General features: G+C 43.6%; 2 protein-coding genes across 2 annotated transcripts in view; both read left to right on the top strand.

Annotated features, from left to right (window-relative positions):
* Positions 1–19976, top strand: part of ADGRG4 (adhesion G protein-coupled receptor G4) — a 73365-nt gene extending 53389 nt beyond the window's left edge. The window contains 4 exon segments of the mRNA XM_069540375.1: positions 2355–2404; positions 2956–3073; positions 3335–3543; positions 19839–19976. Coding sequence (XP_069396476.1) covers positions 2355–2404; positions 2956–3073; positions 3335–3543; positions 19839–19976 — 515 coding nt within the window.
* The window catches only part of LOC132418498 (N-alpha-acetyltransferase 11-like), a 581283-nt gene that overhangs the window by 129480 nt on the left and 426155 nt on the right, over positions 1–25648 (top strand). The window lies entirely within an intron of this gene.

The raw sequence follows: 25648 nt of genomic DNA, 5'->3' as shown, positions 1-25648 counted from the left end.
CTGCCTTGCTCTAGAATGTGGACAGAGGTAGATTCGTAAACTAGGTGCCTGTGTGGATTTCTTCCTAAGCAGTAACTCCAGGCTACTCTTGGGCTCACGAGTTCTGAGGAGAAACACACTCAACCTTATGGAAAGAGGGGTTAAAGGAATAGCTGATAAAAGAACCAGAAAGCAAAGAAGTTTAGAGCTTAAAGTGGGGGAGGGGTGTTTTGCAAAAACAGCATGTGCTCCATTCCTGTGGTGGAAGGAGAGAGTCGTGTCTAAGTGGGAAGCCTGGATGGGTAGATGCAGAATCCAATGGGAGATCTCCTGAGGACGAAAACCAAAGCCCAGATCCAACATCAACAGAGCCAAGCTGTCTGCGTCTGTCAGATGCACTTTATGTCAATCAAGCACCAAGGCTTGCTAGTTCCTAGTCCCGCCTACAAGGTAGAATGCGCCATCTTGCAGAAGGGGGTGTTTTCAGAGCTCTGAGTTTCAAACTCTAGTCCCATGGACACACACACACACACACACACACACACACAGAGGTCTCAAATATTCAAAACAAGAATGCAATGAAACAAGTGAACAAATTAGCCATTTAAAAGACAGATGGTAGGGCTTCCCTGGTGGCACAGTGGTTGAGAGTCCGCCTGCCGATGCAGGGGACACAGGTTCGTGCCCCAGTGCGGGAAGATCCCACATGCCGCGGAGCGGCTGGGCCCGTGAGCCATGGCCGCTGAGCCTGCGCGTCCGGAGCCTGTGCTCTGCAACGGGAGAGGCCACAACAGTGAGAGGCCCGCGTACTGCAAAAAAAAAAAAAAAAAAAGCAGATGGCAAGTTTGTAATTCTGGCTGAAGGGGGTTGCCCTGTGGTCGTGTGAAAAAATGATGCTCTTGCTGAGCCATTTCTGAAGGAGGGATGCACAAATAAAAATGCAGGTGACAAAAACCTGACATCTTCCCTCCTGCCTATGTGCTAGTGAGTAAGCAGATCAATCTGTTATTGGAAAGAAAAAGGAAGGCTGTCAGGAAGAAAGGGCGAGCTGGCAGGCAGCTCATTGGAATTCACAGAATAACCTTTAAGTCTGAGAACTAGCTGAACTCCATGCAGGAAATCAGAGCAGTAAGAGGGGCTGGTTGTCACTGTGGCCCCTTGTTCCTGCTGAAGCTGGAGGAGTTTTACCTGCTTGGAGACTGGGATTTGCTCTCATCAGGCTGCCGGACCACCTTCCAGGTAGCTGCTGCTCAGAAAGAGTGAAGGCTGCTGGCTTCCTCTCCACTGCTGTTTGGTTACAAATGGAGATAAAGCCCTCAGGGGAGGTAGTGGGGCTTGTCACTTGTCACCGTTTAGCCTCCAGATTGCTGCCTCCCACCTGGAATCAGAGTCTCAGTGCTGGGGCCAGGAAAGCCAGGTCTTCCCGATCCAACTTCCCCTCAAGTGACAGGAAGTCACAAGCCACCACTTGAAACTTCCTAGAGACAGAGAGCTCCGCACTCCATAAAGCAGAGCGTTTAACGTCCCTTTTCTTTTCTTTCTTTTTTTAAATTGAACTATACTTGCTGTACAATATCGTATGTTACAGGTGTAACATACAATTATGTATGTTACATAATTCTTAAAGGTTACACTCCATTTAGAGTTATTATAAAATATTGGCTCTATTCCCTGTGTTGCACAATATATACTTATAGCTTATTTATTTTACACATAGTACTTTGTACCTCTTAGTCCCCTACCCATCCCTCTCTCCACTGCTAACCACTAGTTTTAATGTCTCTTTTTAAAAATTTGAAATATATTTGACATATAGCATTGTGTAAATTTAAGGTGTACAACGTGTTGATTTGATACATTGTATATTGTAATACAATTGCCGTTGTCACTTCTAATCAGCTCTGAATCTTATCTGGGTCATCCTTTCCCGGGGGGGGGGGTTGGAGAGAGAGAGAGAGAGAGAGAGAACAACATCTTTTATAACCTAATCTTGGAAGGGACATGCCATCACTTCTGCCATATTCTATTGGTACAACATGGGAGGAGACTACATAAGGATGTGAATGACAGGATATTGGTATCACTGAGAGCCATCTCAGAGGCTGGTTCCCACTGCAGACCTTATCTCTCAAGCTCTAGGACAGACAGCAGCCCAGGAGGAAAACTGCGGTTGACATGAAACCTTGATACAGACCTTCTTGCTACCACTGCCATTGAGAGGGAGGCTAGAAAGGTGACCTCAGAAAGCTAGTAATGGCCTTGGGGTTCCTTAGAAGGAGTATTGATGGTGACAAGAGTAGGCTTGAGTCTAGGCATTGGTGACAGCGAGTGAAAGAAGCTGAAAAAGACTGACCTTCTTCTCCTGGCTAGGGTCCTCATTTTTGTGTTCCACTGGGTGATGAAGGAGCATGCCCAGTGGATACTGGTAAGATGCCATTTGGGGTAAGGTATTGAATTTACAGGTTTTCCAAACTGATGAGATTTACTTGTCTCCTGACGAGTTCATACACCATCAGCATCAAATGGAGGCTGTTTCCTTGTCAGGAAAAAGATTTGTGCTTTTGTGCGGAGATGAATGAAGTCAGGTGAAGGATGTGACTTCGGCCATATTTTAACACAATGAAGCTTCGCTTTTGGCCCAAATTCCTTGGACTGCTTGTCCTTGCTGTCACTTAAGTCTCAATTCAATTAAAAGAACATTGATTGAGTGCCTACGGTGTTCCGGGCACTGGGTCACAGGGGCTTTCTGGCCTGCAGCCAACAGTTGACTGAGCAGATGTGGGAAGCAAGAAGTCATGGTGGAGGAGAGAGCTTGTCAGCATCCCTAAGATGCCTGGCTGGTGGGCAGCCCAGATGGACCAGTGGCCCTTGCTGCACGGTGGGAGGTATAGTGGACTCTGCTGTTGCCTCTGAGAATATCTCCAGTTCAGGCAAACTGGTTTTCTATGCATCAAAATGCTCTTCCATCCAATTCAGGTAGCTTCGCTCAGTCTCAGTGCAAAGCTCAGTTTATTGCCTTTAGGGAAGGCGATGCTTGAGCTAGAAGATGCTATAAGTAGCACAGAGATCCAGTTCCTTTTTGCTGGGCATGTCAGTAACCTGCTGGTCCCTGTGCTGGGCTCTAGGGAAAGCGGTCTTCCTTGGTAAGTGAATTGGCCCTGCCTGTACCACACATTATAGTTCAAACTTACTTCTCACAACTTCATAGAAAAGCTGCCTCCTTGAGGCGCCCAGAGCGAGCAGACTGTACATTGGACTTTATATTTTTAACAGGATTCTTAAGGTATAATTTACCCATTTGAAGTGTAGAATTTGATGAGTTTTCTGTTTTTAACTGTTTGGGGAGTCATTTCAGATGGCAGCAGCCTGTGTGAGCTCGATGTTGGGCAGAAACAGGAAAGACTGAAGAAAACCTTTGCGCACAACTTGTTGACACCGTCCGTCAAGTCAACTGCAACTAGTTCCATTTTCAAATCTTTAGGCTCCGCCCAAGGCACTCCTTCAAAAACAAGCTCCCCAAATGGTGAGAGAAAAGGCTACACTGTCTATACTTATATTCCAGAGGTATTGAATTAGTGTGAGGCCACAGACGTGGTCTTGGGAAATGATTCCTCCTCAAAACGAAATGCACATGTGCATGTGCACACCTGGGCTTACTCTGGACTGAGAAAGTGTGCATAGAAGCACCTAGTGAACTTAGTATGTACAAATCAGTGGGTTATTAGATTCACGGAGGAGAGAAGAGACTGGAGGTAAAGAAAAAAAATTGCATGGGTAATTGCAAACAATCGTCACAAACTGTTAAAATCCGAAGGCACCTCATACATTGTCTAGTGCAATCCCCTCATTTTACAGATGAGGAACCTTAAGCAGGAAGAGGAGACCGCCTTATGGACAGTCCCGTCAGCAGCAGAATTGGGGCCAGAAGCTAGTGGCCCCCAAGCTAGTGCCCATCGCACCCCACCGAGAATACCGGCTGAGCTGCACATTACTCTTAGAGGCTCACCTTCTTCCACAGGAAGCCAAGCTTCTAGGTGCAGAGACACACGTGAGGTGGAGACGGGTGTTAGGAGGGAAAGTGTAGGGAAAGGATTGCTGTAAAGGCCTAAAGTAAGCAGAAAGGCAAACTAGAGCAAAAACTGAAGAACTTCAAGGTGATGTTATGATGACTCCGTGTTCTGTGCTTCCAGACGGACCATAGTGCAGTGGCCTCTGGTTGCCTTTCTTAAAAGACCAGAGTAGACTCCGGTTCACACACAGAACACCTCTGGTGGCCTAGCTGTAGTCATTCTCTCCATCTCGGTGCTGGTGGTAGAATGGCCTCATCCCCCTGTAGTTTTCATTCTATTGGCTCCATCAGCAGTTCTATTTCCAAGGGCTGTAGGCAATCTGGAAGCAGTATGGTGGGTTAAAAAAAAAGGCACCAAACTTAGAGTCAGAAGAGTTTGGCTCAACTCACTAACTCCATGACCTTGGGCACATCACTTCCCTACTCGGAACTCCATTCCCTCTACCTTCAACATGGTGGGGTGTGGGGGGCAGGATGAATCATCTCCAAAGGGCCTACCAGCTTCAGGACTGTGTGAGGCCACACCATTTTCCAGTTTAGGCTCATTGACTAGTGTTGGAGTCTCTGCCTCCATTTCTACATGGGCAAGTCGGTGCATGTGAAGAAAATCTTTCCGTGGCCACAAGCGTCCATCAAATTTCTGGCCAGCTAACTTGCAGATATCTTGGTGCCCATGTGGAGCCACTGGGGAGCCATGGCATATAGAGGCACGAACTGTGGAAGGTTTTTAGTGGATAATAGTTGGATCTGATTGGGGAATATTTTCAAGAGGGTGAGTTAGGCTTGGCTCCCCTGCTGTCCTTGAGGGATATTGTTTCATCAGCAAATATACAGCCCAAATGGACATACTTTTCTTTGAAAGAGTAGTAGTAAATACCATGTCCAGGATTTTAATGGCGTTGGACCAAGCTATAGACCTGGAGAGCCCAGGGGCCTGCAGCCAGCACAGAGATGCTTGTCAGTTATGACAGTAACTCAGCCAGTGGGGCAGGTAGTCCAGCCTCTTGGGCCACAGGTTCTACGACTGCAACCTGGATGCTGCCATCAGCCAGAAACTCGATTCCATTGGCGCTGAGTGAAAACTTGCACCCTCTGTACCACTAGGCACTCTCAAACTTGAGAAACAGCTGAACCTTCAGAGCAGGAATATCAAATTCATAGGGGATACAGATAGGTGTGTTATCATTTTATGTTGTCTTTTCCTGAAGGCCTCCAAGGTTTGTCCATGACTAGCCTCCTCTAGGTTAAGGTTACTGTGAATAACATAGCCTGTTATTCACAAGGCAGGAAGAACAGATGCACTTGTAATTGCTTAACAGTACTGTCAGGATGAATTAATTCACCCCAAATTTAGATTAAACTATCCGAGGAAAGTGCCACAACTTTTACTTCCTTTCTAATTCTTCTATTTATTCCTTCATTTGATAAACATGTCTTATGATTCTACTATGTGCAAAGTCCCTAATGCCACAGCTGAAAATGCTCTCTTTTCTTTGCGGTACGCAGGCCTCTCAGTGCTGTGGCCTCTCCCATTGCGGAGCACAGGCTCCAGACGCGCAGGCTCAGCGGCCATGGCTCACGGGCCCAGCCGCTCTGCGGCATGTGGGGTCTTCCCGGACCAGGGCACGAACCCGTGTCCCCTGCATCGCAGGCGGACTCTCAACCACTGCGCCACCAGGAAGCCCTCTTTTTTTCTTTAATGCAGACAATTTGATGAAGATCTCAAGTGTTTCTCTCCTTTGAGTTGTGAAACTGTGGAAATCAAAATGAATTCCATTCACAAACAAAGATTTCTTCAATAAATCCCAGCCGAGATACCCACCTTCCCCTACCCCCAGATTGGGGAAAATGTTGATTTTGTGAAAGCATCTGCTTCAACTTTGTATTCTAAATATTATTTTGGAAGGGGCAGAATGAGATAACATTTAGTGAATATTAAAGCCAGAATAATTCTCCTATTCATTGTAATAGTTGTTTCTTACTTTTTTTGTAGAGAAGATATGAGCCTATAGTTATGATATGTTAGGCGAGAGCTGTCTACAGCGTTGGAGATTTTGTTTCGAAAACTCTTGTGTCTACATCCTGAAAGAAAAAAAAAAAAGATCGTGATCAGGGTCCTTACAGTGCTGAGAGTCAAACAATTTCAGGTGGCAGAAGTTTCCAGGTACCCAGTTGGCCTGACACCCACGCAGGCAGTAGATAAGAAAAGTCACAAGGTCATACCTTTTGGGGAAAAAAAGATGCTATCCTGTTCATGACAAAGCACCTGAAATCCGCTTTACTAAAGTTACTCTTTTGATTGAAGCCCCTTGTTAAAATGTCAACATGTTTTGTGAAAACGGTGGCTCATCAATCCACAGACACCCATCAGTTCCTTAGCGGGGATGAACTTCTCAACCAAGACAGCCCCTGAGGGCACAGGAGGCAGGGTTCTGAGGAAGGGAACAGAACAGGAGCTGTCTGAAGCTGGTGGTTTTTCCTAGGGAGCAAAGGTCAGGGTGAGCAACAGTAAGGGATGGAAGAGAGAAGACTCATCCAAAGGCAACGGAGTGACCCCGAGGATGAACTTTGCCTGCCTTACACTCTGGCTAAGCATGATGTGTGGCCTTTTTTTTTTTTTTTTTGCGGTACGCGGGCCTCCCACTGCTGTGGCCTCTCCCGTTGCGGAGCACAGGCTCTGGACAAGCAGGCTCAGCGGCCATAGCTCACGGGCCCAGCCGCTCCGTGGCACGTGGGACCCTCCCGGACTGGGGCACAAACCCACATCCCCTGCATCGGCAGGCGGACTCTTAACCACTGCGCCACCAGGGAAGTCCTGAAAATATATTTTGATCCCATCTTCTAGGACCCTTCAGCTCTGAATAGGGAGGGCTCAGTTGTGGGAGAAGGAAATCTGCTTATATTCCCCATCTTACCGTACTCTTGGCATGATACTCACAAAGTGAGATTCATAGAAAAGGGGGAGGCATATGGCATTCAGGGCCCTGCATTGGAGGACTCTGGTGTGAGTATTAAGAAAAGCCCCCAAAGAAATCAATAGTAAGTGGTAACTTCAAATATTGAAAAAAAAATTCATCTCATCTAAATGCATAAGAAAGCTACAGATGTTTCTTTAACATATGTAGTCTTATGCAAATGTTTATGTGAATTAAACAAAAAGTTGGGACTGGCAAATTCTCAAGTTTTCAAGATTTACTTATGTGAACCTAGTATTCATCATAGAAACAGGTGGAAGGTTTTTGCTCATACCTCCTATCACTTAGATGGGAGGGGAGGCAAGCCTGAAGGATGTGCTATATTAATGGGGGAAGGCACTCAAATCGGGGGATGTACTAGACAGATGGTTAGATAGTTAGATAGATAGATAGATAGATAGATAGTTTTCACCTTCAGAATGTTAGCCAGCTCATCCATCGTGCTTAGCTGGTTTGGGGCAGCAAGGGGACTAGAAATAGAAATGAATCTGGGTTGCAGTGGATTTTGATGAAGGCCTAGTTCATGCAAAAAAAGATTAAAAAATAAATCTTCAGCCCACCAATTCCCAGAGGAATGGAAAAGTTTAGAGCAATTGTAGGGGAAGAATAAAGACCTAGACCTACAGCCTCCATCAAATCTTCGACACTGGCCCTGTCAGGGGTAGAGACAGAGGGGTATACTTTATAGTGGATCAGACTTCCCCAGTTGGTGGACCTAAAAAATCAAGTTGTGAAGGCTGACAGTGAGTTGGATTGTCCTCTAGCTGTTTTCCACCCCCAAAATATTCTCCCAGTCCTTCTTCCCATCCTTTATTAACCTCAAAATGGTTGTGTAATACACCTACTCCTCTGCATCTTGGCTTTTTTGATACTGTTGTTGTTTTACATTTAGCAATATGTCAGAACATGAAGGGTTTTTAAGGCTGCGTGGTATTCCATTGTATGGCTATACCATAACTTTTTAAACAGGTTTCCTAATGATGGTTTCCAAATGTTTGCTATTTCAAAAGAATGCTGCAATAAATAGTCTTGTACATGTCCCCCGAAAAAGAAATAGGTTTGTGGACTTGAGGTTGGGGGACTATTTCCTAACACTGGGACCAGTGGCCATACAGCTAGTGACTGCTTCCTTTTGACTGAGTCCAGAAATGTGAGCAAGTAAAGGTTTCAGGGAGGTCTGACATTCTTTTAAGCTGTTTATCTGACCAAGTACAGCATGCTGGTCATTACAGGTGCTTCCTCTGGGCCCAGCCCTATGCCAAACACCACAGAGGATGCAGTGATATATAAGCCTCAGTGCTACCCATAAGAAACTGGAGCTGCCCTTGGGGTAATAAAACACCCACACCAGTAACAAGTTGTAGTAACAAATGTTCACCCTTCAAACTGTGTGGTAGAGACCCTCAGGCATAATATACAGAAGTCACTTAATTATAAATCTAATTCCTCAAATACTTACTGAGAATCCACTATGTTTGAGATGCTAAATAAGACAGATACAATTCCTACAATTGACTGGGGAGACAGGAAACCAAATGTCCAATAACAATACTGTGTGTGATACTGTCATACACTATTACTGGAGGTTTCAATTTATACAGCTGGTGGGAGGACAAATAGATACAGCCTCCTTGGAGAACTGTTTCGTAGTTTCTAATAAAAAATTAAACAACTCTATGACCCAGCAATTCCACTCCTAGGTATACTCCTTAGAAAAATGCAAACATATGTCCGCAAAAAGACTTGTACACAAACATTCATAGCCGCTTGGTATTCGTAACAGCCCAAAACATGGAAACAACCCAAATACTCATCAGCAGTGGGAGCAAACAAATTGTGGGAGACTCATACAGAGTAATATTACATGACAGTGAAAAGAGAATGAACTATGGATACACAGAACAACACGGGTAAATGTAAAATATATACTGAGTCAAATAAACCAGACATTAAAGATTATATACAGTATGATTTCATTTATATGAACAGGCAAAAATAATTGATGATTATAGAACTCAGGATAGAGGTTATCTCTGAGGGAAGGGTATATACTGGGAAGGTGCAAGAGGGAAATTTCTGGGGTGCTGGAAATGGTATGTATCTTGATCTAGATGTTGGTTACAAAGGAATATATACATATAAAAGTTCATCCAGCTGCACACTTAAAATAGAACCTTTTATCCACTTTATGTATGCTGTCTCTCAACTGAAAAGTAGAAGGGAAAAACTTTTTGGAGGGTACTTTAGCAGTATCCACCCAAACTTAAATGTACATGTAATTATCCCCAGAAATCCAATTTCTAGCATTTTATCCTAGCATAGAAATATAAAGATGTATGGGCAAAGTTCTTTACAGCAACCCTGGAACAGTGAAAACTGAAAATAAACTAAAGCCCAGCAATATCATAATGGTTAAATAAATGTGGGCTATATATAATATGAGATAATATGCAGCTAATAAAAAGAATAAGTTACATCAATATGATTAATAATGTAAAGATGTCCACAATATAGTTTGTGCTAAAAAGCAAATTGCAAAATAGTACATATAGTATGATAAAATATGTGTAAAAATAAAACCGTGTGGGTATGCATATCCATATATATGTGGTCCACAGAAAGTCTGTAAGGATACACACCCTCTTGTTAACAGTGGTTTACCTCTGGGGAGAGTGATTGGTGGGGACTTTCACTTTTTATTTTATATTCTTATGGATTGTTTTAATTTTTATAAAATTAAAGCCTATATACTTTTTGTAATTTAAAATGTTAGTAATAAAAAAATAAAATTTTAGTAATTTTAGTAAATAAATAAATAATTTTAGTAATGATCAAATACGTGTAGTGCTCTGAGTTTCCCTGTCTTGGCTGTTATCATTCACTCACTGAGATAGTAACAATAGAAGTAATCAAAGGGGGATTGTTGAGAAAGATGGCAAATTCAGTCTTGGACATCTGGTTTTGAGATGCCTGCGGGACATTCAGGTGTAGATGTTTAGAAAGGAGTTGGATAGGTAGGTCTGGATCAGAGGGGAGCAGTTAGGGATGGAGATAGAGATTTGGGGGGTATGGATGGCGATCAAAGCCACTGTAGGAATCAATGTGATTATTGAGGGATAGTATATAGCGGAATAATGGAAGCAAGGAGGCCCAGACGTGAGGAACACGAAGGGGCCGACAGAAGTGGATCAGCCTGCAAAAGCCATCTTGAAGGAATGGCTAGAGAGGTAGGAAGGAAACCAAAAGTATGAGGGGTCATGCAAGCCAAAAAGGGAGAGGTTCACAACAGACAAAGTAGTGACAATATGCTGCGGAGAGTGGAGATATGAAAAGGGGAGGAATATCTCTTCAGGATTTAGTGACAAGGAAACTCTAGTGAGATCAGGAGGTTGAGTGTGTAGGGGGACAAATGTAGCTCTTTCATGCTTAAGGAAACTTTTTTTTTTCTTTTTTTTTTTTTTTGCGGTACGCGGGCCTCTCACTGCTGTGGCCTCTCCCGCTGCGGAGCACAGGCTCCGGACACGCAGGCTCAGCGGCCATGGCTCACGGGCCCAGCCGCGCCGCGGCATGTGGGATCTTCCCGGACCGGGGCAGGAACCCGTGTCCCCTGCATCGGCAGGCGGACTCTCAACCAGTGCGCCACCAGGGAAGCCCAACTTTTTTTTTTAATATAGAATTTTTTCATGGGAGTCAAACTATTGAAACAAATGCCACTACCCCCCCCTCCTCACTAGCTGTTATTATTATTTCTTGTAAACATTTCACTAATTCTTAGAGAATGGTCTCATGGGAAGCTGCTCTGAAGTGCTTTTTCAGTTACTTGAGTCTGCGATCAGTGTGGTAAGTTGCTGGCAGGCATTTTGGTGAAAGACCCATCCATAGTTAGGAAGGATGAGGCCAGTGGGTGGATTCTAAACCTACATTGATTGCTCAGAAATATAGCTCTTTCAATAAATTTAGTTGCTATGTTGCAGGAGGTGGTGGTGGAGATGGGGGTCACTGGAAAGGATTGAGTTTGAGACAGATTTTTTTTTAATATAGTATTAAAATCAGAAAGACTTGAACACATTTACATGGTGATGGGAAGTATCAATAGCTAGTTGAAGTATAGAGATTGAAATACTGAGGGGGAGAGGGTACGATTTAGCCAACCGAGCAAGGAAGGAGGGGATGGGGTCCATAGCCCAGATGGACAGACACCTCCTAGACAGAAGGTGAGACACTCCATTGTAACAGGAAGGAAGGAGGAAACGGTGGGAGTGGATGCTGGCAAATTTATAGATGTGGTAATAGGAATTTAAGGTAGTTCTGATAGCTTCTATTTTCTCTCTGAAGTAGGAGGTGATGTTACCTGCTGAGAGTGAGGGGAGAAGTGATAAGATGGAGAAGGTTTAAAATAGCTGCTATGGAGAACAGGAGGAAGCGCTGAATGAGGAAACAGAAGAACTTGTAGGCCTCCTTCAAGCTCCACTTGAGGTCATAATCGGGGGGATGGTGTGAGTTCATCTCCTGGGAGTGAGGGTAGAGGTGGAGGGTCCACACAATGTCAAGATCTCTGATCAACTGGGTTACTTGATTCAAACAACTAGTTAATTCAGTGAAGGAAACCTGCTAACATAATTACTTGGCACTAGAAGAGCCCAAATCGTGATTACATCCCCAGTGGAAGCATTTGGATTGAATTCCATCACCAGAGGCTCTATAGCATGTTGGAGAAAAGGAGACTTAACAGTAGCAGCTCATTACTCTAGTCGCAGCTCAGAAGCAGCTGCCTTTACTATTCGCACCCTCACCAACAATACTTTTCTAAATTGGAATGTTTCTTTTTTTTTTTTTTTTTTTTTTTTTTTTGCGGTACGCGGGGCTCTCACTGCTGTGGCCTCTCCCGTTGCGGAGCACAGGCTCCGGACGCGCAGGCTCAGCGGCCATGGCTCACGGGTCCAGCCGCTCCGCGGCACGTGGGATCTTCCCGGCCGGGGCACGAACCCGTGTCCCCTGCATCGGCAGGCGGACTCTCAACCACTGCGCCACCAGGGAAGCCCTGAATTGGAATGTTTCTTATTGCAGCATTACTTATGGTGACAGGAAGTTGGAGCGGCAAAATGTGGTGGACACACGTTTGGGAGTCGTCTTCAGCAATTAGAAGCAAGGGATTAGATGTAGATAGAACAACACGTATAGATTTTGAAAACAATACTGGGTAAAAAAAAAATAACAAGAAACAATAATATTTACTGTAATACCATTTACAGAAATTAAAGACATTCATTGAAAATGATAATACGCATTTTATAAGAATACATACAAACAAAAATATAGTAATTAACCAGAAGAGAATGGTGGCCAATGAGGGAGGAGAGTGTGAATGACATGCTGGGATGGCCGGGAATAAATAAATTCTGTGTTTGATTAACTCAACCTTCTGCACCTAAGGCACTAACTAAATACAGAGGTAAATAAATCCAAACACTTCCTAATCTCTTGAAGACTTTGTTTCAAGCAACACCTTTATCTCCAACCCAGAATAATGGACTCATACAGGATCAGAGCTGGGGGAGAGCGTGCAGGTCATCTAGGGCTGCCCCTCACCTCACCACTTATTTTTATTGAGGAAGAAACTGAGGCTCTGAGAAGGGAAATGACTTGGCCAAAGTCACACTCTCAGTTGCAAAACTTAGACTAGATTCAGATCTCCCAAGCCCTGTACTCCTTCCCCTGAACCCTGCATATCCACTCGAGAGAATTCTCACTTGTTTTGTTGTCGTTGGCCTCTTAAATGAATTTAACTTCATCCTATGGTTTCTGTTTATTTTTTTTTAATCTAAAAATAAAAACAGGAAAAAGGTGTACTGCCCTGCTTTGCTTACACAGGGGAAGAGCGGTTAAAACCAGTGAAACTTATCCCAATTGCAAGGGTTCTCAACAATTTTTTAAAAAGCCTATGACACACTTTTTAAAAACTTTTATTGGGATATGATAGCTAGATTGAAGGGCTTTCGAAAGTTTACTAAACAAGGCAGTAATAATAATAATGTAGTCCCTACTTCACTGCTACATCTCACAGGGCCTGGGATCGCATGGCGACATTAATCTACGTGTTTATCAGCACACGTCAACCCTGTGTCATGGTTTGAGTAGAACAGTTCCCTGCACTGACCACCCTCACTTATATACCCTTGAGGCATGTGAACATGCAGTCCTTCTGGACATCTGGAGTGATATTGTTCTGTGACATCCATTTGATGTTGTTTGATGTTGCCCTATGCCTCTTCCCCCTTTGCAGGTTGAACTCCAGTCTATTCTATATTGCGTGGTCTACTCAACACAATATTCTTTACGACAGTCATCATCGTGACATTTTGCATGTTTGGTCATAGTAAAAGTACATCACTTTCTTGACTCACCAGAGGGGTTCAGGGCACACCTGCTGAGCCCCACTGCCACAGGCTATAATGGAAGGCAGAAGAATGGAGTCATTATTAGTATCAGAGAGGCCAGGGTTTAAATGCTAGACCTGTCACTGTGTCACCAACCCTTGGCAAGATACTTAAGCTGTTTAATACAATCCAACAAAAATTCATGGACCTATTATAGGCAAGGTTCTGTTCTAGGTGCTCGGGGGTACAGTAGCAAATAAAACAGATGAAAATCCCTGCCCTCATGAGCTGACATTTTAATAAGGGGGAGATAGACAACAAACAATTAACATAATAAATAAGTTAGAAGGTAGAAAGTGTCATGGACGAAATAAAAAGTTGAGAAGTGTACTTGGGTATTGGGTTGCCGGGGAGAGGGTGCAGGTTGCAGTATTAAATAGAGTGGTCAGGGTAGGTCTTATTGAGAGGTGACATTTGGGCAAAGAGGAAAGGAAATTAGCCATATGGCTACCAGTGGTGGACAGAGGTATTTCTGGCAAGATCAAGGAACAGGGAGGTGGCAGTGGAGGGCTGAGGAACGCTTGAATTCTGGATATATTTTGAAGGTGGATCCATCATGATTTCATGACAGATTGGGTATGGTGATTGAGAAAAATAAGATATCAAGAATGACTCCAAGGTTTTTGGCCTGAACAACCAGAAGGATGGAAATCCTGCCTGCAACTGATGAAAGGTATAGTTACTGCCCACATCTGATGAAAGGCAGAGTTTGGAACAGGTTTTCCTTCTTTCTTACTTGTTTATTGTGGGGAAAGATCAGAAACAGTGTTTTGGACATGTTGAGATGTCTATTAGAAATGGTAGTGGAGGATTTCCCTGGTGGCACAGTGGTTAAGAATCCGCCTGCCAATGCTGGGGAGACGGGTTCGAACCCTGGTCCGGGAAGATCCCACATGCTGCAGAGCAACTAAGCCCGTGTGCCACAACTACTGAGCCTGTGCTCTAGAGCCTGCGAGCCACAACTACTGAGCCCGTGTGCCACAACTACTGAAGCCCACGCGCCTAGAGCCCATGCTCGGCAACAAAGAGAAGCCACCACAATGAGAAGCCCGCACACCGCAACAAAGAGTAGCCGCCGCTCGCCGCATCTAGAGTAAAGCCCGCGCGTAGCAATGAAGACCCAATGCAGCCAGAACTAAATAAATAAAAAAATAAAAAGAAATCCTAGTGGAGATAATGTTGAGTAGGAACACAAGCCTGAAGTTCAAGGGATAAGTCTGGGCTGGAGGTACAAATTTGGGAGTCATGGGTATAGAGATGGCCATGAGACTAGGTGAGACCACCTGAGGAAGGCGTGCAACTAGAGAAGAGCTCCAAGGACTGAGTCCTGAGGCCCCACAGCATCAAGAAGTCAGAGATGGGACACAACCAGCAAGGGAGACTAAGGAGTGATCTATGAAGTTGGAGGAAAAGTAAGACAGCAAGGTGTCCTGAAAGCTAAGGAAGGAAGTGCATGGAGGAGGGAGTGATCCACTGTCTTCAGTGCTGCTGACGGGTCAAGGATGACTGTGACTGAGAACTGACCCATAGATTGGGAATGTGAAGGTTATTGGCGACTTCGCTGGAGCAGGTGTTATAAATGGTGGAGGCGAGATCCTGACTGGAGTAGCTCTAAGGAAAAATTGGAGACAGAGCGGAGGCAACTCTTTAATGGTGTTTGCTGTGAGTGGGAACAAAGAAATGGGTGGTAGATGGTAGATGATGTCTTAGCCCCCTCCTCTGTAAAAAGAGATTGATAGCATTGTCTATCTCTCAACATTAACGACAAAATTAAAGAAGATCCAATGCAAATTTTTTGAGTACTGAGATAGTACATGCAATATGTTTATTACATAACTGGCACTCAATAAAAGGTAGTTATTATTTTAATAGTGATTAAACATTAAAATAGAATTAAAAGCATATTCCTTTTTAAATAATACATATTTTAGTGTCCTAGGCCAACAGATGAGTCATTGTATGAGGGAACAAAAAAATCTCAGAGGGAGGGAGGGAGACGCAAGAGGGAAGACATATGGGAACATAAGTATATGTATAACTGATTCACTTTGTTATAAAGCAGAAACTAACACACCATTGTAAAGCAATTATACCCCAATAAAGATGTTAAAAAAAAATCTCAGAATAAGTTTTGCTGTAGTGCACATCAAACCACATCTCACAAGATGACCTCCAAAGAACACATCAGCTGAGTTTTCATCACATCTGTGCTCCCTAGAATGTAGTAATTATATGTAACTACCAGAGACCTAGGAAAAAAGCTTCTTTCAAAACCACAATCTTCTCTCAAAATGGGACAAGCATCTCCATTAGTGAGCATCTCTTAAGTGTGACAAGGCCGTAAAGTTGGCCTCCTTTTTTCCTGTATATACGTTATTTTTTCCTCTCTCAGCCCCTAATTGCCAAGTTAAATGTCACAGAAGTAAACTGACATCTGAGAATTTTCTCCTGTCCAAGCCAATACACCTTCTAAAATCTTTTTAAGATGGTGAACAAACGATATTACATAAGCTACAAGTTGTGAAGCCTGAGCAGACCTGAAGAGAGTTTATCTGTGAAATAAAATAAAACTTAAAACGAAGTTAAGCTGACAAGTATTGAATATATGGTGGTATACACAGTAGTTAGCGTGCCGTATGTTAATTAGGCGTAAGTGGTGAGCTATTAGCATGAGTGATTCGAATTAGTTATTCTGTTACACAGCCAAGCCTGATTGCATCTTTCCTCTTTGTTAATTTTCCAGGCACTAATATTTCTATTAATGGTGAAGATGTTGATGTTCTCCAAAACATCACATTCTATCATGTTTGTTTACTTGTTAATTCCTTTCTGTTTCCAAGAAAAGGTGTTCTTCCTTTCTAAGAAACACACTCCCATCACCTCCTCAGGGATCTGCCTCCATCAATTCCTTCTCCTCCATGACCCAAATCTGTCCTCTGCTCACAGTGCCCGAACCTCTGGCATACTAAAATTCCTTCCCCAGAATCTGTCTCCCCCACAAGCCAGCACCCTATTCTGCTTTCTTCCAGCACCAAACCCCTCACAATCCCCAGTTTCTCATTTTTCAGTCCTTCTTCCTCCCCAGCAACCTACCTTCTTCCTCCCCTGCACTACTGAAACTGCTTGGGCAAAGATCACCAAGGACCTACTAATTAACTTATCTGATGATTTCCTCTCAGCACTTATCCTTTTCAACCTCTTGTAACATTCCAAACTATTGACACCCCTCCATGCTGAAACTTTGTCCTGCCTCAGCTTCCTTGACACCATTCTGTCCTGGCTCTTGTTGGCTTTTCCCCGAGTTCTCTCCTCAGTCCTCTCCTCTTCTTGCTTTGTGTATTCTCCCTGGGAGAGAGAATTCACTCCTATGGCTTTTGTTAGCAATAATATGCTTGTAAATTTCATGTCTGTATCTCTAGCCTAACCCTCTCTACTGAACTCCAGCCCTATATTTCCAACTCTTAATGGACATCTAAATGACTCCTAGACACCTCAAAGTCAACATGTTCACACCCCAACTCATTAACTTAATCCCATCTTCCCAAATGAGAAATCTGGGCATCATTCTCAAGTCTCTCCAATGTCTGGCCACCCACATTCAATTTGTTCCCCAGTTCTGAAATGCCTCTGGAGTCCTTACTTCCCTCTTCTTCTCCAGGTACCAAGAACTTGATTCAGTGTCTCTGCATCTTTTATATGAAGTCTCTCCTCCCCCACCAACTCTACTGGCTTCAACCACATGGAACTGCATAGCTTTCCCTGAAAGTGCAATAATGTCTTCCACTAAGGAGCAGAGCCTAACTTACTTATATTTCTCGAACGTATTTCTTATATTGTAGAAAATGCCATCTGTGTTCAACCTACAGTATATGCAGGGTCCAAGCCAATTATGCTGCGTTACTGAGTATTCAGTGTAAGGAAGCTCTGGGGCTGATGGGCTACAACGTGCTTTGTTGTATTAACAGGGCCCTTTGGGTCCCTGGCTGGTCTGTGACCCCCTCCCTCTGCCCCGCTCTGGAAGTATTATGCAGATTAGAAAAGATCAACTAATGACCAGATATCATTCAGGGGACTCCTACCTTATTCTGTGCAGTGAAGATCTCTAAAAGGAAAATGCCCATTCACTCACCCAAAGCAAAATGGAACCCCACGGTAAGCTGGAAAATGTAGGCCTAATTCCTGGTAGTGGCCTTTCCCTGGAGCCCTCCACTCAACCCATTTGGAGAGAACGGATCTGATTGCAGTTCTCTCAGCTCATTGTAAAGGAGTATTCACATTTAACAAAGGTGTATTTTAAGAATATCTCTGTCACATTGTTACATTTTTGTTTCAGACAAGAAATCCTAGCATAGTACAGTATTTCTTAGATCTTTCCTTCATTTCTCCAGCCATAGACCAAATGCAGATCTTAACCACGTCATTCCTGAGCAATTATAAGGTCTCTCCACCTCCCATGTTAGTCTACGTGATTCCTCTTTCCAAAGCCATTCGCTTATTTATCCAGTCTGCCTATTGGTTCATCAGTTAACAAGCATTCATTAACAGTTGTGCACTGGCCACTGTGCTAGGCCCTGAAATAAGGGAAGGGGAGGAAGATATAAAGTAAATCAGGGGACTTCCCTGGTGGCACAGTGGTTAATAATCCACCTGCCAGTGCAGGGGACACGGGTTCGAGCCCAGGTCCGGGAAGATCCCACATGCCGTGGAGCAACAAAGCCCGTGCACCATAACTGCTGAGCCTGAGCTATAGAGCCCATAAGCCACAACTACTGAAGCCCGCGCACCTAGAGCCCGTGCTCCGCAGCAAGAGAAGCCACCGCAGTGAGAAGCCCACGCACCGCAACGAAGAGTAGCCCCCGCTCGCCGCAACTAGAGAAAGCCCGCGCGCAGCAACGAAGACCCAACACAGCCAAAAACAATAAATAAATTTATTTTAAAAAAAGTAAATCAGAAACCCACAAAAGGTCCACAATTCAGCGCGGGAGATAGACATCTCTGCCTGGAGAGACTCCATTCTCCCCTCTGTGCGAGCAATTCTTCGTGCTTCAACTCAGCACTCAAATATCACAGGCAGAGGGGTTTGCTGCTCCTTGGTGCTCCCCTAGCTCTTTGTTTACACCTTCACTGGGGTGCCTGTTGCAGTGGATTGAATATTCTCTCTTATCTCAAGACAGTGACCTCCTTGAGAACAGGGATTATGAGCTTTAGACGTGTAGAGCTTAATGCATCCAAGATGGCTCAAACATCGCCGAACGAAGTAACGCAAGAAGAGTTCAACTTCCTGCCACGCTGAGTTCCAAGCAGAACGCCATCTGTTGAAGGGCGGGGGCTCTTCTTTATTCTGCGAGACCTCTTCTGCAGCCAGACAACCTGCTTGCGAGTCCATGAATAAGCAATGATTCGCCTGTCTCCAACACCCAGACATCCCGTTCCTGGCCCGCCTGTTTGTAGCCCGGTGCTTCTCAACTTAAATGAGCACCCAAATCAGTTAGACATCTTATTACAAAGCAGATGCTCAGTCAGGAGATCTGGAAGAGGTACCTGCGATTCTACATGTCTAATAAGCTCCCAGGTGAAACCCGTGCTGCTGGCCCAAGGACCAGACTTTGAGTAGCAAAGACTCTAGCCAGCTTTCCCTATTCTTAGGCCTGCTAGTTACTTAAGTTAGGACAACCCCATACAGCTTTGTAGAAATGCCCAGCATCAAGGCACCCAGCGGAGGAGGATAATGAGGGTTGAAAGCTAAACCGTGCTTACCAGGCTCTGCACTCTGGCACTGGCCACATCTGCTGGCAGGAAGGGGCACCTTCCCCCCACCTTTTCTCTACTTCCCACAAAGGCTCTGTAAGCCCCGTGCACCTCCGGGACTGCATCCATCGGAAGGGAGCACCTTTTTTCTAATTCACACAAAGCTGTCCTATAGTCTAGCAGCCTCGGCCATGAGTGACACCCAGCCTACCCCGCTCCTGTATCTTTTGCTCCTTTCTGACTGATCACTCAGGTTGCTGGTTCTGTATACAGTTTGGTTTTGTTCTGTCACTTTCATGGGTGCCCCTGCACTTGTTGATACGTGAGAAACAACAGGATGTGAAAGCACCGTACTCTTCATCACAGGACTTGGGCTCCAGACCCAGCTCCTTTTTTACTCACCTCATGACGTCAGGCAAGGCACAGAAAGCCTGCGAGCGTTGGTTTCATCATGTATCAAATGAGGATTGTTAAGACCTGCTGTACCGGATTCTCTTGGTTACTGTGAGGATCAAAAGTGATAACCTGGGGGAAAGCCCTTTGTAAATTGTAAGGTTCTGTACAAATGTTAAGGATTATTACGAAGGGGTTAGGTGGCATATCTTTAAATCCCTTTGTAATTCTCCCCAGCCCGGAAGCACAGTGACCTGCGTGTGGCGGCTTCAGAGCGTACTACCAGTCGACCAGCTGACTCCACAGGAGTATGCTCTGCAGATTCCCTCTAAAAAGCCCAGCGACTTTGGCGAATGCCTTGTGTGCCAAATTTAGAAGGAACTGTAACTCAAGTCCATCAGCTTGCAGAGTCAGCAGGAAGATAACATCTTTTCATGCAATCACAGTGGTTTCACAGGAATTAGTCTGTACAGAAACACCAAAGTAAAGACACCAAATTCCAAAAAGTTGCTTTTAAAGGTAATCTTTCATTTTTTTCAGATTTGGAAGGTTGACTCACCTGTTTATATGCTAAAAAGAACCCCCTTATTTTGATTTCTGAATACTTTCCCTCCTAGTAGTCAAACTTATTATAGAATAAAACATTTTGATAATTGCTTTTTAATATGATGAAAGGTTGGAACCTTTTCCAATGACAAGGAAATGAGAGAATATAATGGAATGATGTCTTGTAATTTTTATAACTTCCAAATAGCAATGAGAGAGTCGTTCATTTATTCACTGAAGTTTCCTTCCAGAATCACAGAATTACTCCTACACAGCAATTAGGAGGGAGAGATGAATGTTTAAGCCTTAGCTGTAACTTGTCTTCTGGGGAGGAAGGGACTAGGTTTAAGCTGTTGGCAATGGGAAAAGCTAATTAACAAATAGAAAATTTTAGTTATTATTTTCCTATGTTCTGAAAAGCTTTTCCAAATTGAGGAGTTAAATAAACCATCACTGTAATCTTCAACGGTTTTCTTTTAGAAAGGAAGTCAAGGTAAATAAATCTAAATGTTCATATTTTGAGTGTTAATCTTTACTTTAAAAATATGGTTCTTTGGAGGAAGGTTTCTTACCTATCACTTGTCAAAGTCCATGGCTGGGCAGTTCAGTGGGTAGGAGCCCAGAGCTAACAATTCCACGTGTTCAGAACCTTGTGGGCCCCTCAGCTTCCCCTCTTCTCAAGGTTACAGCCAAGCCTGCCAGTGTGGGTCACAACTCACCAAGGGCACTGGCCAAGAGAGTGGGGAGGGTTTCAAACAGAGCCATCCTCGCTCCTGGAGAGACAGCTCAGAGTTGATGACTTACTCTCAGGACTTCATGAATTATTTCCTTGATTGCCAGAGAGGCCAGGACAATTTCAGCCTTCAGGTGCAGTAACTTTCTATCTTCAGTTCCTAGTCCATTCCTGTCCCTCCTTTCCTGATGGAGTTGCTGATTTTTCCTCCTTATCTTTCCTTTAGCTTACCTGGGAATATGTTCTCTCCCAGTCTCTCTATCTCTGCCTCTGTCTCTCTCTGTCTTTGTCTCTCTCTCTCACAGTAAGCCTCTTCAGATCTTCTCTAGAAGTCGTTGGCTGTTAGATTTAAGGACAGCTGACTCAACAGCATATCCCAGCGGGCAAAGCTTACCTTCATCTTCTACCTAGTCTTTATTTTTTTAATTTTTTTGACACTTCTCTTCTTCATCTCTCCTTGACATTTGTTTTCTTACCTATGTACTTTACCAGTTAGTGCTGAGAAAAGAATAACAAAAAATTAATGGGAAAGGACATGCGTGTTAGTATCCCATGTATTCAAGCTCTTCCAAGAACATTACTGTTTTGCTGAAAGTTGTGTGCGTCTGTCAAGAGTGAAAAAGCAGAAAATGGGATTTTTGAAGATGGATTTTTATTTCTTACTGCTTTAAACCTAGAGACTAGTTGCTACAACAAAAATCACTCGCTGGCTGTCCTCTTCAGCAATGTCCTAATTTTATATTTGTCCTAATCTAAATATACGTGACTTTCAAGCTATGTCAAGACCTTTTGGGAAAACGATGGTGTGCAGATAAAATGTTTTCTTTGTTTTGTTTTGTTTTGTTTTGCCTTGCCTGCTGTTTTAGTGTTTTACAGGCTATGGTGTGTCTCCAGCATTCATTCATTAACTCCTCATTCATCATTCATTCATTCATTCATTCAATAATCACTTAGGAAGAGCCTCACTTTGTGCCAGCTCCTTTGCTAGGCCCTGGGGACACAAAGATACACAAACATTAAAAATCCCTGTCCTCAAGGAACTAGGTATAAGGGAGAAACAAAACTGCCCTCATAGAGCTTACACATTAGTGAGAGATGCAGACATGTTCACAAATAACTACAATATTACATAGAATTTATGTGCTATGAAGGATACAAGTAAAGCTGATGGTAATGCAGAGGATGCAGTGACTAATTTTAAGTTGGGGAGGATGAGGAAGGCTTCACAGAGGTGGTAGCTTTTAAGTAGAACCTTGAAAGATGAATTGGTTTCTCTGGGCCAAGGCGTAGGAGAAAGGTATTCCAGGCTGAGGGACCAGTCTATGGGAAACCTCAGAAGTATGGAAGAACTTTCTGTGTTCATGTCGTTAGGTGGGGAGAAGACGATGAGAGAAGAGGTCGGGAAGGAAGTGGGAGCACTTGGAATACCAAGCTAAGGTAAGGACCACTCAACACTCGGGGGCCTTCTCAACATGCTTCCAACCTTGCTTTCATCCTGATCCCATCACTGTCTCCCATTGTCTCCCATTTTCCACCCCACTTCTGCTGGTGGGGGTGTAGTGACCATACTGGTTTCCCTAGCATGATTCTCAATACCCATTAAGGACTTGCACTGGTACTTCTGCCTCTTTCTACTCCTGGTTGCTTTGGTTAATTCTCCATCTTAGCCTCCAGTCTTCGGGATCCAAATCCAACTGCCTTTGGCCTGTATCCTGGTTAATTCTCTGCCCCCAGGCCCAACTTCCCTACACTTGCAAGGAGGGTCAGAGAGCAATATGATCAGACAGGAACTCAGCTAGCAGCATAGGGCTGTGGGCTGATTACTAGTTTCCTGTGCAGCTTAACTAGCTAGAGGCTGGGGAGGGGGCGTTCTTGCACCAAAGAATACCCCCAAGAGGCAGAATAAGACTACAATTAATTTGATATTTTAGGAAATTGAGTTTTGAAAACTCAAGGTTCTAAACATAAGGACAAATATCACAACATTGTGGCACCAGTGAGTGGCTTCTTGGAAAAGAAAAAAAGCAAATGTGGATGATTGAAGGGGAAGTAAAGGTGGCCTAATTTTCACCTTAAATATAGTTATTTTTCCTGAGCTTTTCAGTAATATTAGGGGTGGGAGAAAGTTTGGAGACACATTATTGGTATCTTCAGGCATTTCAATGAAATAGTTTATATTTATCCATTGCCATTTTTCTTCATTTTCTTTTCCTTTTTTTCCAGGTTAGCAGAGTGAAGAACCTGTAGTGTGGGTCTGGGTAAGGCAGATCTGTATTTGAACTCAGACTATGCCACATATTAGAGGTGTGACCTCAAGCAAGGCATTTAATCTCTTGGAGTCGTAACTTCTTCTCCTGTAATATGGAGATAGCAAGTAGTACTTACTTTATAGGGATGTTGTGAAGATTAAATAAGGTAATACATACAAGGCATTCAGCAACAGTGCCTGACACATAGTAAGTATTCAGTAAGTATTTATTTTTGCTGTTGTTATTGTCATCATTATCCTTTCATTGTGCCTCTTCTGATACCTTCATTCACAATTCTGTTCTTAAAATGTTATCTCCAAGGCAATCAATAGTAAGGAGGCAGAATGGTTGAGATTTTACAGATTAAAGTAAGTATAAGGGTCACTGGTTATCTCTACTTAGAAGTTCAGTACTGTAACTGACATCAGGTAGAGAACAGCCATTGACCATCAAGCTCCCATTAATTTCTTTGAGATTATCCCCGACAGATAACCCAGGAGCAATGGATGCCCAAAGGTATCAATAATGTGTCCCCAAACTTTTCCCCACCCCCTGTATACATAAAAAGCTCAGGAAAAATGTATATTCTAGACTTAAACAGGAAACACCTGTTTCATTGGCCAGAGTTACTTGAACAATCTTTTAAGGCCTGCATAGTCTCAAGGGAGTTGTCTCTATATGCTTGGATTCCTGCACAAAGGATTGGTCCCCTAGCTATTGTACTTGCATCTAAGAGCACTGGAACTGATTTGTGTCATATACGATTGCTGCTCTGTCCCAGGGAGGGCAATTTGTCTGGCCCAGGTAATTAATTGGTCATTTGATAAAATTATAGAACCCTCCCATACTCGAAAACATCCCTTTTTAAAATATTCATTGCTGTCTCAATAGAACGATAAGTAAAGAAGCCAGATCTGAGAGAACTGAGGAATGAATGGTAGGTAAGAAAGTGGAGAAGGCACAACATGTGAAGACAACTATAAAACAGTTTTGCTGTGAAGGGGAGCAGGAAAATCTGAGAAGGGATGTGGAGTTATGGAATCTTTTAAGAAGGGAGATTATAATAGATTATGTTCAAATGCTGATGGAATGTTCTAGTAGAGATGGAGTGATTGAAGCTGTAGGAAAGAGGGGAATAAATAAAGGAGTCAAAGCCTTGAGTGGGTGAGAAGAGTTGGGCAACAGCTTGCTAGAAGTGAGTTTGAAAGGAGGTAGTCTTCACTGTATCAAGAGGAAGGAGTGGACATTTACAGATGAAGGTAGAATTGTGGATTTGGTGATGACAAGATTCATTCATTCAATGAACACATACCAGGCACAGTTCTGGGCTCTATCTGAGGATAATGTGAAATAGACAAAGTCTCCCCTCTCACATCATGGAGTTTTCATTCTAAGGGAGAAGACATATAATGAAGAATTAAAAACATAGAATATATAATAGAATTTCAGAGAAATACAAGTGTTAGGAGGAAACATAAAATAGGATAAGGGGTCACTGGGCGGTTGTGTGTATGGGGGAGTTGAAGTGGTTATTGTTTCAAAGGGAATCAAAAAATGTCCTCTCTGAGGAGCAGAGCCCTAAAAGAATGTGAGGGGAGAATGTGTCAGAGAAATGGAATAATGAGCAAAAAATCCCTGGGGGAGAAACCTGCTAGAAGCACTGATGAAAGAAGGCAAGTATTACTAGAACCTAGCAAAGAAGAATAGAGTCAGAGCTGGAAATGTGGGCATGGGAAGTTTATGATCATCCTTATAGGCCTTGGTAAAGACTTTGGATTACATTCTAACAGCAATGAGAAGCCTTTACTTTTATAAAGGATCACTCTGGCTACTTTGTAGGTAATGGACTGCAGAAGTGCAAGAGAAGAAGCAGGGAAACTAGGTAGGAGGCTATTACAGTAAGCCAGGTGAGACATGACTGTACCTTGGACTGGGATGGTGCTGTGGAAGATGAGAAGTAGGTTGATTGGTCATGATTTTGATAGTAGAGTTGAATGGACTTGCTGATGGATTGGTGTGAAAGCAAGGGAGTAACCCAGGATGGCTCCTAAGCTTTGGGGCTGAGCAAATACGTAAATGGTGGTACTATTAACTGAGATGGGAATGACTAGGAGAAGAATAGATTTTAGTGGAAAAATCTAGAGGATTTTTTTTGAAGATGTTAAATGCAAGCTCTATGTTAGACAGCCAGTGGAGATGGAGAGTCAGCAGTTGGAGAGATGAGGCTGGAGCCCAAGGGAGAAGTCACAACTGGAGACATCAGTTTGGAAGTCATCAACTGATTGCTGGCACTTGAAACTATGGACACTGATACAACGACATTAGATAGAGAAGAAAAGTAGTCTGAGGAATGAGCTCTGGAGCACTCCAACATTTAGAAGTTGAAAGGATGTGGAGGAACTAGCAAGAAATGCTGAGATCGGGACTTCCCTGGTGGTCCAGCGGGTAAAACTCTGTGCTCCCAATACAGGGGGCCCAGGTTCGATCCCTGGTTGGAGAACTAGATCCCGCATGCATGC

This window comes from Delphinus delphis, chromosome X (genome assembly GCF_949987515.2).
Source record: "Delphinus delphis chromosome X, mDelDel1.2, whole genome shotgun sequence".
NCBI lineage: Eukaryota > Metazoa > Chordata > Mammalia > Artiodactyla > Delphinidae > Delphinus > Delphinus delphis.
This window is presented reverse-complemented; position numbering and strand designations above follow the sequence as displayed.